Here is a 15,087-nt window from a genome sequence, read left to right as displayed (position 1 = left end):
GCCTTTCAGTATTCTGTAAGTTTCAATCAGATCCCCCCTCATCCTTCTAAACTCCATCCAGTATAGACCCAGAGTCCTCAAACGTTCCTCGTATGTTAAGCCTTTCATTCCTGGGATCGTTCTCGTGAACCTCCTCTGGACCCCTCTCCAGGGCCAACATCCTTCCTGAGATACGGGGCCCAAAATTGCTCACAATATTCTAATTGTGGTCTGACCAGAGCCTTATAAAGCCTCTGCAGCACATCCCTGCTTTTATATTCTAGTCCTCTCCAAATAAATGCCAAAGTTGCATTTGCCTTCCTAACTACCGACTCAACCTGCAAGTTGACCTTAGCGTTTGCTTACCCGGACCCTGCGACCCTCTTGGGTTGAAAGACTTTTACCTCATCTCCTCTCTCGCCTTTAATACCAAGCGCTGTAATTCTACACCCCCTGGGCACTGACCTCCCTGCTGAAGTTAGTAAGCCCTCCGGCCAGGCCCCTCACAATTTTGTACATCTCAATCAAATCTCCTTTCCTACTCCTCTGCTCCAGGCAGAACAACCTCACCCTGCCCAATCTCTCTGCTTAGCTACAATTTCCCAGTCCTGCCAACATTCTTCCAAATCTCCTCTGCACCCTCTGTAATAGAGTTATATCCCTAGCCTGTGAACAGCTTGCTAGGTCAGCATTTATTATCCATCCCTAATTGCCCATCAGAAGCTTCCTTAGTTATTCTTTGATGCGATGTGAGGGTCTCTACCTAGGCCAGCTTTTATTATCCATCCCTAATTGCCCCCTTACAAAGGTTTTTTTTAAAAATTCATTCGTGGGCTGTTGGCATCGCTGGTTAGGCCAGCATTTATTGCCCATCCCTAATTGCCCTCGAGAAGGTGGTTTTTTTATCTTAATTCATTCATGGGGTGTGAGCATCACAAGCTGACGCCAGCATTTATTGCCCATCCCTTTTGGCCCCTTGAGAAGGCGGTGGTGAGCCGCCTTCTTGAGCCTCTGCAGTTCCCTGTGGTGTAGGTACACCCACAGTGCTGTTAGGGAGGGAGTTCCAGGATTTTGTCCCCTGTGGTGTAGGTACACCCACAGCGCTGTTAGGGAGGGAGTTCCGGGATTTTGTCCCTGTGGTGTAGGTACACCCACAGTGCTGTTAGGGAGGGAGTTCCAGGATTTTGTCCCTGTGGTGTAGGTACACCCACAGTGCTGTTAGGGAGGGAGTTCCAGGATTTTGTCCCTGTGGTGTAGGTACACCCACAGTGCTGTTAGGGAGGGAGTTCCAGGATTTTGACCCAGTGACACTGAAGGAACGGCCGATATATTTCCAAGTCAGGATGGTGAGTGACTGGGAGGGGAACTTCCAGGTGGTGGTGTTCCCATCTATCTTTTCCCTTGTCCTTTTAGACGGTAGTGGTTGTGGGTTTGGAAGGTGCTGTGGAAGGAGCCTTGGTGAGTTCCTGCAGTGCATCTTGTAGATGGTACACACACTGCTGCTACTGTGCGTCGGTGGTGGAGGGAGTGAATGTTTGTGGATGGGGTGCCGATCAAGCGAGGCTGCTTTTCCCTGGACGGTGTCGAGCTTCTCGAGTGTTGTGGGAGCTGCACTCATCCAGGAAAGTGGGGAGTATCCCATCACATTCCTGACTTGTGCCTTGTCGATGGTGGACAGGCTTTGGGGGAGTCAGGAGGTTGAGTTACTCTCCGCCGCAGGATTCCCAGCCTCTGACCTATTCAACTGATAGCAACTTCTCGAAGAATTAACCCTGTCAGCCTCACACCTGGAAGTTCCCCTCCGAGTCGCTCGCTATCCTGACTTGGTAATATATCGGCCGTTCCTTCACTGTCACGGGGTCAAAATCCTGGCATATTCATCTTGTGGCTGGGGCAAAGTAACAGGTGATCGCGCTACTGGCGCCTGGTATAGTCCCCGCCTGGAGAAAGGAGCGGATATTACCAGCGTCTTACCGTCCACTGTACAATTTCATTGATGTAAATCGAGCTGAATGTTGGGCAGCTACTGTCTACCTAATACAAGCCACCACTATCGTACCATCCACATTTCCAAGTCCCTGTTTGGCTGAGCTCAACTGCAGGGTCAAGCAGAATTACAGGATGATCACAGCACGGAAGGAGGCTATTCGGCACATCCTGTCTGTACTGGCTCTTCAACCGAGCAACTCACCACCCACCCCGCCCCACCCCGCCCCACCTCTGCCTTCTCCCTGTAACCCTGCACACACTTCGTTTTCAGACCACAGTTTCCTTCCCTTTTCAAAGCCTCGATTGAAGCTGCCTCCCCCGGGCCTTCTCAGGCAGCGCGTTCCAGATCCGGAACTCCTCCCAATGCCTGAGGCTGTTTCTCCCCAGGTCGCTGTTGCTTCTTCCGCCGGATCCCCTTCAATCCGTGCCCTCTCCTTCTTGATCTCCTCTCCCCACCCCCCCACCACGACCAATGGGAACAGGTTCACCCTCTTCTACCCTGTCCAGGCCCCCTCGCGATTTTGAGCACCCCTATCGAATCTCCTGGCAATCTTCTCTTCTCCAAGGAAGACAGTCCCGCCTTCCCCAATATATCCACGTCACCCAAGTCCCTCATCCCGGGGACCATTCCCGTGAATCTTCTCTGCACTCTCCAAAGCCTTCACAACCTTCCTAAAGAGCGGTACTCAGAACTGGACGCAATACCCCAGCTGAGGCTGAACTAGTGTCTGATGCAAATTCAACATCACCTCCTTGCTCCTGTACTCTAATAATAAAGCTTAGGGTACTCTATGCTTTACAAGAGATTTTCTTAACCTGCCCTTGCCGTCTTCAATGATGTATTTTAGGTCCCTCTGACCCTGGTACCCCTTTTAGAATTGGGTCCTCTGTTTAATATTGTTTAATCAAAGGGGAAGATGTGCATGGTCAGATATGATATTGGCCACTCTCTACACGTATCCAAAGTCTGAAATTGCTCATTTATTGGACACCGATCCTGCTAACTTCATATCAAGGGGCTGCATTTTTCAAAATGTCCTCCAATCCAATCCGATTCCAATTCGAAACAAAAATAAAAACAAAAATACCTGGAAAAACTCAGCAGGTTTGGCAGCATCGGCGGAGAGGAGCAAGTCCGAATGACCCTTCAACAGAACTAAGTAAAAATAGATGAGATGTGAAATATAAGCTGGTTTAAGGGGGGGTGTGACAAGTAGAGCTGGATAGAGGGCCAGTGATAGGTGGAGATAACCAAAAGATGTCACAGACAAAAGGACAAAGAGGTGTTGAAGGTGGTGATATTATCTAAAGGAATGTGCTAATTAAGGGTAGAAAGCAGGACAGGCAAGGTACAGATAGCCCTAGCGGGGACGGGGTGGGGTGAAGGAATCAAAATAGGCTAAAAGGTAGAGATGAAACAATTAGCCTTTATCGATCCCTTCCCCCCACCCCCACCCCCACTAGGGCTCTCTGCACCTTGCTCGTCCTGCTTTCTACCCTTAATTAGCATATTCCTTAGATAATATCCCCACCTTCAACACCCCTTTGTCCTTTTGTCTGTGACATCTTTTGGTTATCTCCACCTATCACTGGCCCTCTATCCAGCTCTACCTGTCCCACCTCCCCCACCCCCCGACTTAAACCAGTTTATATTTCACCTCTCTTCTATTTTTACTTAGTTCTGTTGAAGGGTCGTGAGGACTCGAAACGTCAACGCTGCTCCCTCTCCGCCGATGCTGCCAGACCTGCTGAGCTTTTCCAGGTTATTTTTTTGTTTTTGTTTTTGTTTCGGATTTCCAGCGTCCGCAATTCTTTTTTGCTCTTCAATGAAAAATTGGATCGTTGTTCGAGAGCAGATTGACACCGATCGGCCCGACGCTGCCACCATGTGGGATGTGCTCGTTTCGAGTCTCGATTTTCTTTGCGCAGGACTTCGGCTGCCTACCTGAAATAGCGATCGCGAGGGATTCACTCTGGGTGGAGTTGTACTCCCGCCCGGCGATGGTTGTCCGGTACGCGCAAGTGTAGTCTCCCTGATTGGCCATCGTCGTGTTCACCATGGTGAACTCCGCAACTGAGTCGCGCACGGTCAACCTGGTGCTTATCTCCAGCCCATTCTGGTACAGCTGGAAATTGCGGGTCCGGTAGGCTTTCGGGGCTGTGCAGAGCAGGGTGAGTAGCTGCCCCTGGGGGTACAGATAAAACTCGGTGTTCCTGGATATCGTGGGTCGTTCTGCCTTGCCTGAAAGATAAAAGGGAGGCAACTCTTGTGAACGCAAGGCCTGAACGCAAGTCAACCCAATCTTTTGGCATCTCTTACCCCCGCTGTGCATTGACGGACAAGGTTGCCCCTTCCTGGGGAGCCAGAATCCTGATTTCTACAGTGGGAAGGTGGTGGGGGAGGGGGGCGATTGGTGTTGGGGGGGGGAGGTGGGGTGGTGGTGAGTTAAGCTCAGGGAGGAGGTAGGGCCATGCAGAATATAATCCTGCACCTCTGCAAGCAGAACCACCATCTTGCAAAGCATGAGAGGTGTACGAAACATACGACACTACGAAATCACCCAACAAGACATTAAGGGGGCCATGTGTGCCAATAAGGTACTAATGGATATGTTCCATCAAGATGAGGAAGGTTTGGGTGTCATGGAAGAGGAAGCCATTACCACTGACGAACAAACTTACTATGATTGAGAGAAGATGTACATGTCTGAGATTCGGCAGTATCTAAGAGAATTGAATCTCATCTTCAAAGTCTTCAGAGAACCCTTTGTATCAGACGCTAAGCTGTTTTCTGCAAACGTATGTTGTAAATTTTATGAATACCTTTTTAAAATGTATATATCCTCGTAAGTTTGTTGCCCTCTTAAGAATAAAGAATTGCAAGGTCTATAAGGCAGGAGTGTATGAGCGAATGTAGGAGGGGCTCAACATCACCTCACGAGGAGGAACACATGGATGTCTTCAAATATCGTGGCTCGTAACTACACGAGCGCCTGCCCCATTGTTGCATCTCGCCTTATCTGACGTTTATCGTATGTCTCAGTCGCTCGCAGCGCAGAACAGGACTGACGCCGAAACGAGAGACAGCCTCGTCAAAGATTCACGCCTGACGCTCATCAGGGAAAACACCCGAGCGCCAAGTCTCCAAGCGTCACTGCGATGTTGGCGACGGGACAAACGGGTGCCGTTTGGCGGGCCGGCTGAATCGGGTTGTTCGACGCGTTGCCATGGAGACAGCAACGGAGCACTGTAGGCTCCCCAGGCTCCCGGCTTCAACCAAAGGCATAAGGTTTGACCATATTTCTTTTGTCTGAAGCGACCGGGTCCCTGAGTATAAATGTACATTGCTTCTAGCATGTATAAATGAGCTGCACCATGAACTTGACTCCTGACTTCTGAACCTGCATCTAAACCTCAATTATCTTATCTTAACTGTGTATCCTTTTGTTATTGGCCAGGAAACCTGTCCCACCTTCCGCCCCCACACTTTCACGCCTACCCCCACCCCTAGTCTATTAAAGCCCCTGATAATTTTGATCAACGCAATGAAATCTCCACATAACCTTCTTTGTTCTGAGGAGAACATGCATGAGTTCTCTATTCTCTTTCATGTTGCTCATTCTTGGCGCCAAGCTACCAACCTTAGTTGAACGTTCCCTGGTCTAAAGCAACCCCCAGTGGCTCCACACAACTAGATTCCCATACAGAGGCTACCATTGTGGTAAATCTCCCTTGTTTCCCTAAGGCTATGGTGACCATCGTGTGACGTATGCACGTTTAAGTATCTATTTCAGGGGGACGCAAGGGCATAAGAAACAGGGATTGGAGTAGACCATTCGGCCCATCGAGCCTGCTCTGCCATTCAATGTGCTCACAGCTAAACTTGGGATTCCACTCCATTTTCCTGCTCGTTCCCCATATCCCACCATTAACGGAGAGGCCAAAAATCTGTCCATCCCGGCCCTCAACGATGGAGCATTCACAATCCTCTGGGCTAGATTCCCAACCCTTCGAGTGAAGGCATTCCTTCTCATCTCAGTCCTAAATGATCGGCCCCCTTATCCCGACATTGTGCCCCCCGCGTTTTAGATTCCCCCCGACCAGCGGAATCGACCCCTCGGCGCCCACACTGGGAAACCCCTTCACAATCCTGCAGGTCTCAATGAGATCGCCTCCCATTCTTCTAAACTCCAGAGAATATCTCCAGAGGGATCTGGACCAACTGGAAAAATGGGCCAGAAAATGGCAGATGGAATTTAATGCGGAAAAGTGTGAAGTGTTACATTTTGGAAGGACAAACCAAGGTAGGACATACACAGTAAATGGTAGGGCACTAAGGAGTGCGGAGGAACAAAGGGATCTGGGAGTTCAGATACATAATTCCCGGAAAGTGGCATCACAGGTAGACAAGGTTGTAAAGAATGCTTTTGGCATACTGGCCTTCATAAATCAAAGTATTGAGTATAGGAGTTGGGATGTTATGGTGAGGTTGTATAAGACATTGGTGAGGCCAACTTTGGAGTATTGTGTGCAGTTCTGGTTGCCTAACTACAGGAAGGATATCAGTAAGATCGAGAGAGTGCGGAGAAGATTTACTAGGATGTTGCCGGGTCTTCAGGAGTTGAGTTACAGGGAAAGATTAAACAGGTTAGGACTTTATTCCTTGGAGCGTAGAAGGATGAGGGGAGATTTGATAGAAGTTTACAAAATTGTGAGGGGTATAGACAGAGTAAATGCGAGTAAGCTCTTTCCACTTAGATTAGGAGAGATAAACACGAGAGGACATGGCTTTAGGGTAAAAGGGGAAAGGTTTAGGGGGAACATTAGGGGGAACTTCTTCACTCAGAGAGTGGTGAGAGTGTGGAACGAGCTACCATCTGACGTGGTAAATGCGGGCTCACTCTTAAGTTTTAAGAATAAATTGGATAGATACATGAATGGGAAAGGTCTGGAGGCTTATGGACTGGGTGCAGGTCAATGGGACTAGCGGAATAATATTTCGGCACAGACTAGAAGGGCCGAATGGCCTGTTTTTCTGTGCTGTAGTGTTCTATGGTTCTATGGTTCTAATATAAACCCAGTTTACACAGCCTCTCATCCCAGGGACCAATTTAGTGAACCCTTCACTGCACCAGCTCCAGTGCAAGTACATCCTTCATTTAACACGGAGACCAGAACTGCACACCATATTCCAGATGGGGTCTCACCAAAAACCCTGCACAACAGTAGCAAGGCTTCTTCATTCTTGTACTCCAATCCCATTGCAATAAAGGCCAACATGCCATTTGCCTTCCTCCTTACTTGCTACGCCTGCATGCTAACTTTCCGCGTTCCTTCTACAAACACACCCTTTGATCATCGACACTTATAATTCCCTCACCTTTTTAGATAAAGAAAAAATTCTGTTTTCATTCAGTCTCACGGCCAAAGTAAACAGCCTTGCACTCCGCTGCGTTACATTCCCATCAGTCACCTTTTGCCCACTCGCCCGACTTTCAGCCTCTCAGTCTCCTCCCCGCAGCTTACCTTCCCACCCTAGCTTGGCCTCATCAGCAAACTCAGATCCATCGCTGAAACAGAAACAGAAATACCCGGAAAAACTCGGCAGGTCTGGCAGCATCGGCGGAGAAGAGCACAGTTGACGTTTCGAGTCCTCATGACCCTTCAACAGAACTAAGTAAACTTAGGAAAGGGGTGAAATATAAGCTGGTTTAAGGGGATGAGTTTGGGGGGGGTGGGGTTTGTTGGGACAAGCAACCAGTGATAGGTGGAGATAACCAAAATCTGTCATAGACAAAAGAACAAAGAGGTGTTGAAGGTGGTGATATTATCTAGAGGAATGTGCTAATTAAGAGTAGCAGACAGGGCAGATAAGGTGCAGATGGCTCTAGTGGGGGGTGGGGGAATACTAAAAGGTAGAGATAAACAATGGGTGCAAATACATTTAAAAATAATGGAAATAGGTGGGAAAAGACAAATCTATATAAATTATCGGAAAAAACAAAAAGGAGGGGGAAGAAACGGGAAGTGGGTGGGGATGGAGGAGAGAGTTCAAGATCTAAAATTGTTGAACTCAATATTCAGCCCAATAATTTATACAGATTTTTTCTTTTCCCACCTATTTCCAGTATTTTTAAATGTATTTCCACCATTGTTTATTTCTACCTTTTAGTATTCCCCACCCCCCACTAGAGCCATCTGCACCTTATCTGCCCTGTCTGCTACTCTTAATTAACACATTCCTTTAGATAATATCACCACCTTCAACACCTCTTTGTGCTTTTATCTGTGACAGATTTTGGTTATCTCCACCTATCACTGGCTATTTGTCCCAACAAACCCCCCACCTTAAACCAGCTTTTATATTTCACCCCTTTCCTAATTTTACTTAGTTCTGTTGAAGGGTCACAAGGACTCGAAACGTCAACTGTGCTCCCCTCTCCGCCGATGCTCCCAGACCTGCTGAGTTTTTCCAGGTGTTTCTGTTTCTGTTTTGGATTTCCGGCGTCCGCAGTTTTTTATTTTTACTTTTAGATACGTCGCCCTCTGCCTCTTTGCCTCAGTCACTCATGCGGAGCGACCTCGAAACCAGAAAGCGGAGGGGGGGGTGAAAATCGGCGACTCACTTGTGATGGCGACCTGGACCCGGTCACTGTGAGTGGACGAGTGCATCTTGTGGTTGATCAGCACTTTGAACATGCAAGTGAAGTAGCCTTCCTGGTGCATGCTGATGTTGTGGATGGTCAGGATGGCGCTGGAGGCTGACGTCGGCCCCACCGAGGCCACCGGTCCCGACTCGCCCACTTTGTAGAGGTAGAAGGTGATCACCGCGAAGACGCTGGCCGACGAGCAGCGGAAGTTGACGGCCTCGCCTTGGACGAACATGCCGGACGTCCGCAACACCGAAATCGAGGGCCGCAACAGGACATCTGAGGCGGGGGAGAGAAAGAGAGAGTGAGCACGGGTGAATCGCTTTGCTCCAGAGGCCCGGGTCAAACCGTTTTGGCCGGGGTTGGGTGGAGGGGGGCATCATTGGATCTAGAAATTCGCCCCGGGTCACCTTTACATCGCCTATTCTAAATCCCGCTCGATTTCAGCTCCACGGGCATGTTGATTGGACGGCGACCGGGCGGGGGATTGGACCAAGCAACGAATGCAACACGGCCTGTTCTCCATTCTTAGCCAGGATGAGTTTCCTCCCCATTCAGAAATATACAGAGCAAAGGTTACCTGTTTCAATCCCACGCTGTCCGAACATATGAAGCAGGAACAGGAGGAGGCCACTCGGCCCCTCGAGCCTGCCCCGCCATTCAATAAGCTGACGGCCAATCTGATTGTAACCTCAGCCCCACATTCTGGCCGACCCCCCCAATAACCTTTCACCGCCCCCCCCCTTGCTTAACCAGAATCTATCACGCTCGGCCTTAAACGTATTCAAAAACCCTGTTCCCAACGCCTTTTGGGGAAGAGAGTTCCAAAGGCTCACCAACCTTTGAGAGGAGGAAATTCTCCTCGTCTCCATTTAAATGGACGAACCCATATTTACAAACAGTGACGTCTATCACAGAATCACACACACAGTGCAGAAGAGGCCCTTCGGCCCATCGAGTCTGCACCGACACTGTGAGAAACGCCTGACCTACCTACCTCATCCCATTGACCAGCACTTGGCCCCATCGCCTTGAATGTTCATGAGGTGCCAAGTGCTCATCCAGGTACTTTTTAAAGGATGTGAGGCTAACCCGTCTCCACCACCCTCCCAGGCAGCGCATTCCAGACCTTCACCAACCTCTGGGTAAAAAACGTTTTTCCTCACATCCTCCCCCCTAAACCTCCTGCCCCTCACCTTGACCTTATGTCCACCTGTGACTGACCCTTCAACTAAGGGGAACAGCTGCTCCCTATCCACCCTGTCCATGCCCCTCATAATCTTGTACACCTCGATCAGGTCGCCCCCTCAGTCTTCTCTGCTCCAACGAAAACAACCCAAGTCTATCCAACCTCTCCTCATAACTTAAATGTTTCATCCCAGGCAACATCCTGGTGAATCTCCTCTGCACCCCCTCCAGTGCCATCACATCCTTCCTATAATGTGGTGACCTAAGGTCTAGATTCTATGTCTAGGTTTAGATTCTCCCACAAGGGGAAACATCCTCTCCACATCCACCCTGTCAAATCCCCTGAGGGTCCTATATGCATCCATCAAGACGCCTCTTATTCTTCTAAACTCCAGTGAGGACAAGTCTGGCCAAAGGCTCAGGCGTCACCTCTTACGTTGTAACATAAAACCACGTTCGGAGTTCTAGATAAAAATAACAGAAAGTGTCGTAAAAACTCAGCAGGTCTGGGAGCATCTGTGAAGAGAGACAAAGAGTTAACGTTTTGAGTCCAATATGACTCTTCTTCGGAACTTAGATGCCAAAACTGAACAGCATACAAATATACGAATGAGGAACAGGGGTAGGCCATTCGGCTCCTCGACTCTGCTCCCCCATTCAATTAGATCATGCCCGATCTGATTGTAACCTCGACCCCACATTCCGGCCTCCCCCACCCCTCCGATAACCTTTCACCCCCCCCTTGTTAATCAAAGAATTGATCTACCTCGGCCTTAAAAACATTCAAAGACTCTGCCTCAAAACTCCATTTGATATTTCTTACATCCATTGCACATTTACGAAGCTGAACTTTATCAGTCCAGTCATATTAAGTGCATTGCAACTTGTGATGTTTTCTTCTCTCTGGGGTTCATGAGTCTTTGGCACCCTCTTCCTCAAAAGGCCGGTGGAAGTAGAGTTTTTGAATATTTTTAAGGCAAGATCGATTCTTGGTAAACAAGGAGGGGTGAAGGGCTAATCAGGGAGAGGCAGGAATGTGGGGTTGAGGTTACAATTAAATCAGGCATGGTCTTATTGGATGGGCGAGCAGGTTGGAGGGGCCGAGTGGTCTACTCCCGCTCCTAATTCATACGTTCGTGTCAACATCGTTAGACCGAAAGCGGGATCATCTTGGCAAGTCACAACAGGAACTCACTGGGTAGAACATCTGTCTGACATAGAATTAGATAGCGCTGACTGCACTAAATACCAAGCACTGTGTGTTCGGCGCGGTCGCTCAGGTCCCACTCGTTTTGCCCCCAACCATTTCCTTAGCCCTGGTGTTCATATCGCACACCTGTGATGCTACAAAGTGGCGGGACCCTTCCAGAAGGGTTCTGAAGTGGGGGGGGGCCCCGGTGGGTGAGAAGTTCCCCAAAATGGCCACTGTCAGATCGTCTCTGCCCATCCCACGCAGCTCCTGCTGAGCTAACTCAATTGGCCGCAAGAGGACGTAAGGACAGAGGCGGTGCGTAGTCCGCGGCTGGTCCGATCCCACCCCATCCTGCGTCTACACAGAGAGAAACAGGCTTAACGTTTCATCTCCGTATGGTCCTCCTTCAGAGCTGGACAGCAGTAGACATTTGATGCATTTTATACTGGGGGTGGAGCAGGGAGAGCAAGGTGGAAAGTCGGCTATAGGTGTGATCTCAGGAGAGATCGACAAAGATGTCTTGGACACAAGACGAAGGGAGTGTTAATGATAGCGTTAAAGTCTAAAGAAGGTGTTGATGGTGGCATCAAGGTACAATAGCGGAATGTCTGAATAGCAGAAGGGTCAGCGTTCAGTGAGATCACAACATAGGAACAAGTGATAGATGGCCCTTTTTGGAGGGTGGGGTGTGGTGACTGGGGGTAAAGGATCAAAAAAACTGAACGAATCAATCAATAAATAACGCATAAAAATAAATTTAAATTTAAATTCAACGTTAAAAAATGGATTTCAAAAGGGTGCGGTCGAGACGGAGGAGAGAGTTCGTGGTCTGAAGTTGTTGAACTCAATATTCAGTCCGGAGGGCTGTAAAGCGCCCGGTCGGAAGATGAGGTGCTGTTCCTCCAGTTTGCGTTGGGCTTCACTGGAACATTGCAGCAGGCCAAGGACGGACATGTGGGCAAGAGAGCAGGGTGGAGTGTTGAAATGGCAAGCGACAGGGAGGTTTGGGTCATGCTTGCGGACAGACCGAAGGTGTTCCGCAAAGCGGTCACCCAGTCTGCGTTTAGTCTCCCCCGGCAATGCAGAGGAGGGGGCCACATTGGGAGCTGGCATCGTCCACAGACGTGTCGGGTTAAGTAGCCTCCGACACGGGTAAAAAAGGCAGGAGGAGTTCCGGGAGGGATTTGAACCTGCATTAGCCTAGTGCATTAACAGTAGGCCAACAATGCACCTCAACTGCCTCCGCTACAAGTATACCCTTCCTTCAGTGAGGAGCCATTAATGATACGCAGACTCACGAATGCCCTGTATCGTTGTAGCAAGCCCTTCCCTACATTTCTACCCCACTCTCCACCACCGCCCTTTCAGTAAGGAACCAGCATCCCATTTGCCTTCCTAATGATTGTCGCTGATGCTCGAGGAGGGTGGAACTGGGTGACAGCAGGGCAGATCAAAGGGTTGTGGGGTTGGAGGAGACTTCAGAATTGGGGATGGGGGGGAGGTGAGACCACGGAGGGGTTTGCAAGCGAGGGTGAGGGCAAACAGCACGAAATGTGGAAGAAGTAGGGTGATTGCAGGGGGGGGACTGGGTGGGGAGGAACCCCAGCGTTGGCACCCTTAGCCTAACAGCCAACTCTGTGGATTGCAGAGGATTCCATATAACACCACATTTGGCATAGAGTGATAGAGTCACAGAAAAAGGCCCTTGGGCCCATCTAGTCTGCGCCGGTCAAACAAGTACCTAACTAGTGCTGGCACCTGGAGAGGGTCCAGAGGAGGTTCACGAGAACGAACCCAGGAATGAAAGGCTTAACTATGAGGAACATTTGAGGACTCTGGGTCTATACTCGATGGAGTTTAGAAGGATGAGGGAGGGGGATCTGATTGAAACTTACAGAATAATGAAAGGCCTGGATAGAGTGGACGTGGGGAAGATGTTTCCATTAGTAGGAGAGACTAGGACCCGAGGGCACAGCCTCAGAGTAAAGGGAAGACCTTTTAGAACAGAGATGAGGAGAAACTTCTTTAGCCAGAGAGTGGTGAATCTATGGAATTCATTGCCACAGAAGGCTGTGGAGGCCAGGTCATTGAGTGTATTCAAGAGCGAGATAGATAGGTTCTTGATTGGTAAGGGGATCAAAGGTTATGGGGAGAAGGCGGGAGAATGGGGTTGAGAAAATTATCAGCCATGATTGAATGGCGGAGCAGACTCGATGGGCCGAATGGCCTAATTTCAGCTCCTATGTCTTATGGTCTATTCTAATCCCATTTGCCAGCACTAGGCCCATAGCCTTATATGCCAAGGCATCACAAGTACACAATCAAATACTTCTTAAATGTTATGAGGGTTTCTGCCTCTACCACCCTTACAGGCAGTGAGTTCCAGATTCCCACCACCCTCTGGGTGAAAAAAATTCTTCCTCACATCCCCTCTAAACCTCCTGCCCCTTACCTTAAATCTATGCCCCCTGATTATTGATCCCTCTATCAAGGGGAAAAGTCCCTGTCTACCCTAAATACGCCCCCTCATAACTTTATACATGCGACACCAAAGCAGCGCATGCTAGTGTTTATACTATTTTCGGGGGTAAAAAAACAATTAAACTCAATTAATAAAACAAGGGGGCAAATTAAATGGCAGCCCCTTAAAGGGAAACTGCGAAAACAAAGAGAAACTCTGAAAGAAGACTAACAAAAATGAAATTTAAGTACGACTAAAGGTGCCAACAAAGGTGCCAAGCCCCTGTGGTACCCACCCAAGCCTCGATCGTGCCCAAGTGTTTATGCTCCATTCGGGCCTCCCCACCTAAATCCCACATCACCAGGCCTCACTCCCTGTCTACTGCAAACGTGTGCCCAGTGCCTTTGTCTGTTTGTTTAGCTTCCCCTCAAATGCATCTGTAGGATTCACCTCGAACTCTCCCTCAGGCAACAAAGCTCAGTGTTCTCACCATCATTTGGGTAAAGGAAGTTCATCCCGACTTCCCGGTTGGATTTTCGGTAGCTATCTTACATTAACGGTCCAGTTAATGAAGAGCGCCCACCCTATTAAAGCCTTTCGTAGTTTTAAAGACCTCAGCTCGGTCAGCCATCCTTTATTTCTTTCACCAAGGAGAAATGAGCTCCAGTTTGCCAGTCCTTCCTTTCCCAAAGTGCATTCCCACACAGTACGTGGGACTGGACAGTGAGGCAATGCGTTTAATTGCCTGCCAATGCAATTCTGCCCAAGCTGACTTTTTACTTACCATAATGCTCAGCGGAGACAATCGTCAATGAGGAACAGTCAAAATTGTCATGCAAGACTCATTATTTGATGAACGCGCACTGTCAGAAACTTGATGCGGGCAATCTGCTAGCCTCAAGTCAAATTAACAAGGTGGATGCTGCGGAGGTGGCAGAGAGTGGCAGCAGTGTACCAACAGCTGGTCCTTGTATCATTCAATCGTGGGATGTGGGCATTGCTGGCAAGGTGCAGCATTAACTACCCATCTCTAATTGACCCTGGAGAGGCTGGTGGCCAACTGTCTTCTAGAACCGCTGCAGTCCGCGTAGTGTGGGTACACCCGCACAATCCACATGGTGCAGGTTCCAGGGAGTGTAGAGCCAACCATATTGCTGAGTGTCTGGAGTCATAGGTAGGTTAGACCACATAAAGAACAGAAGATTTATTTCCCTAAAGAGGATTGGTGAACTAGATGGATTTCCCCCCCACCGGTCATTAATAAGACATGAAGTTCCTGATTTTTAAAAATTTATTCACGAGATGTGGGTTTCTCTGGCTGGGCCAGTATTCATTGCCCATCGCTCGATGCCCTTAAGAAGGTGGTGGGTGAGCTGCCTTCTTGAACCACTGCAGTCCCTGTGGTGTAGGTACACCCACAGTGCTGTTAGGGAGGGAGTTCCAGGATTTTGTCCATGTGGTGTAGGTAAACCCACAGTGCTGTTAGGGAGTTCCAGGATTTTGTCCATGTGGTGTAGGTACACCCACAGTGCTGTTACGGAGGGAGTTCCAGGGTTTTGTCCCTGTGGTGTAGGTACACCCACAGCGCTGTTAGGGAGGGAGTTCCAGGATTTTGTCCATGTGGTGTA

The 15,087-nt window shown here is 49.1% G+C and overlaps 1 protein-coding gene across 1 annotated transcript in view; it reads right to left on the bottom strand.

Moving 5' to 3' along the window:
• Positions 1-15,087, bottom strand: part of LOC144676413 (scavenger receptor cysteine-rich domain-containing protein DMBT1-like) — a gene marked incomplete at its 5' end in the record, with an annotated part of 50,491 nt that overhangs the window by 13,321 nt on the left and 22,083 nt on the right. Inside the window, 2 exons of the mRNA XM_078536833.1 lie at positions 3,914-4,210; positions 8,595-8,897. Coding sequence (XP_078392959.1) covers positions 3,914-4,210; positions 8,595-8,897 — 600 coding nt within the window. The remainder of the gene's footprint in view (positions 1-3,913; positions 4,211-8,594; positions 8,898-15,087) is intronic.

The sequence above is a fragment of the Cetorhinus maximus genome, unplaced genomic scaffold, assembly GCF_964194155.1.
Source record: "Cetorhinus maximus unplaced genomic scaffold, sCetMax3.hap1.1 HAP1_SCAFFOLD_1578, whole genome shotgun sequence".
Classification (NCBI taxonomy): domain Eukaryota; kingdom Metazoa; phylum Chordata; class Chondrichthyes; order Lamniformes; family Cetorhinidae; genus Cetorhinus; species Cetorhinus maximus.
The sequence above is the reverse complement of the archived record's forward strand: the minus strand, read 5'-3'. Positions and strand labels throughout refer to the sequence as shown.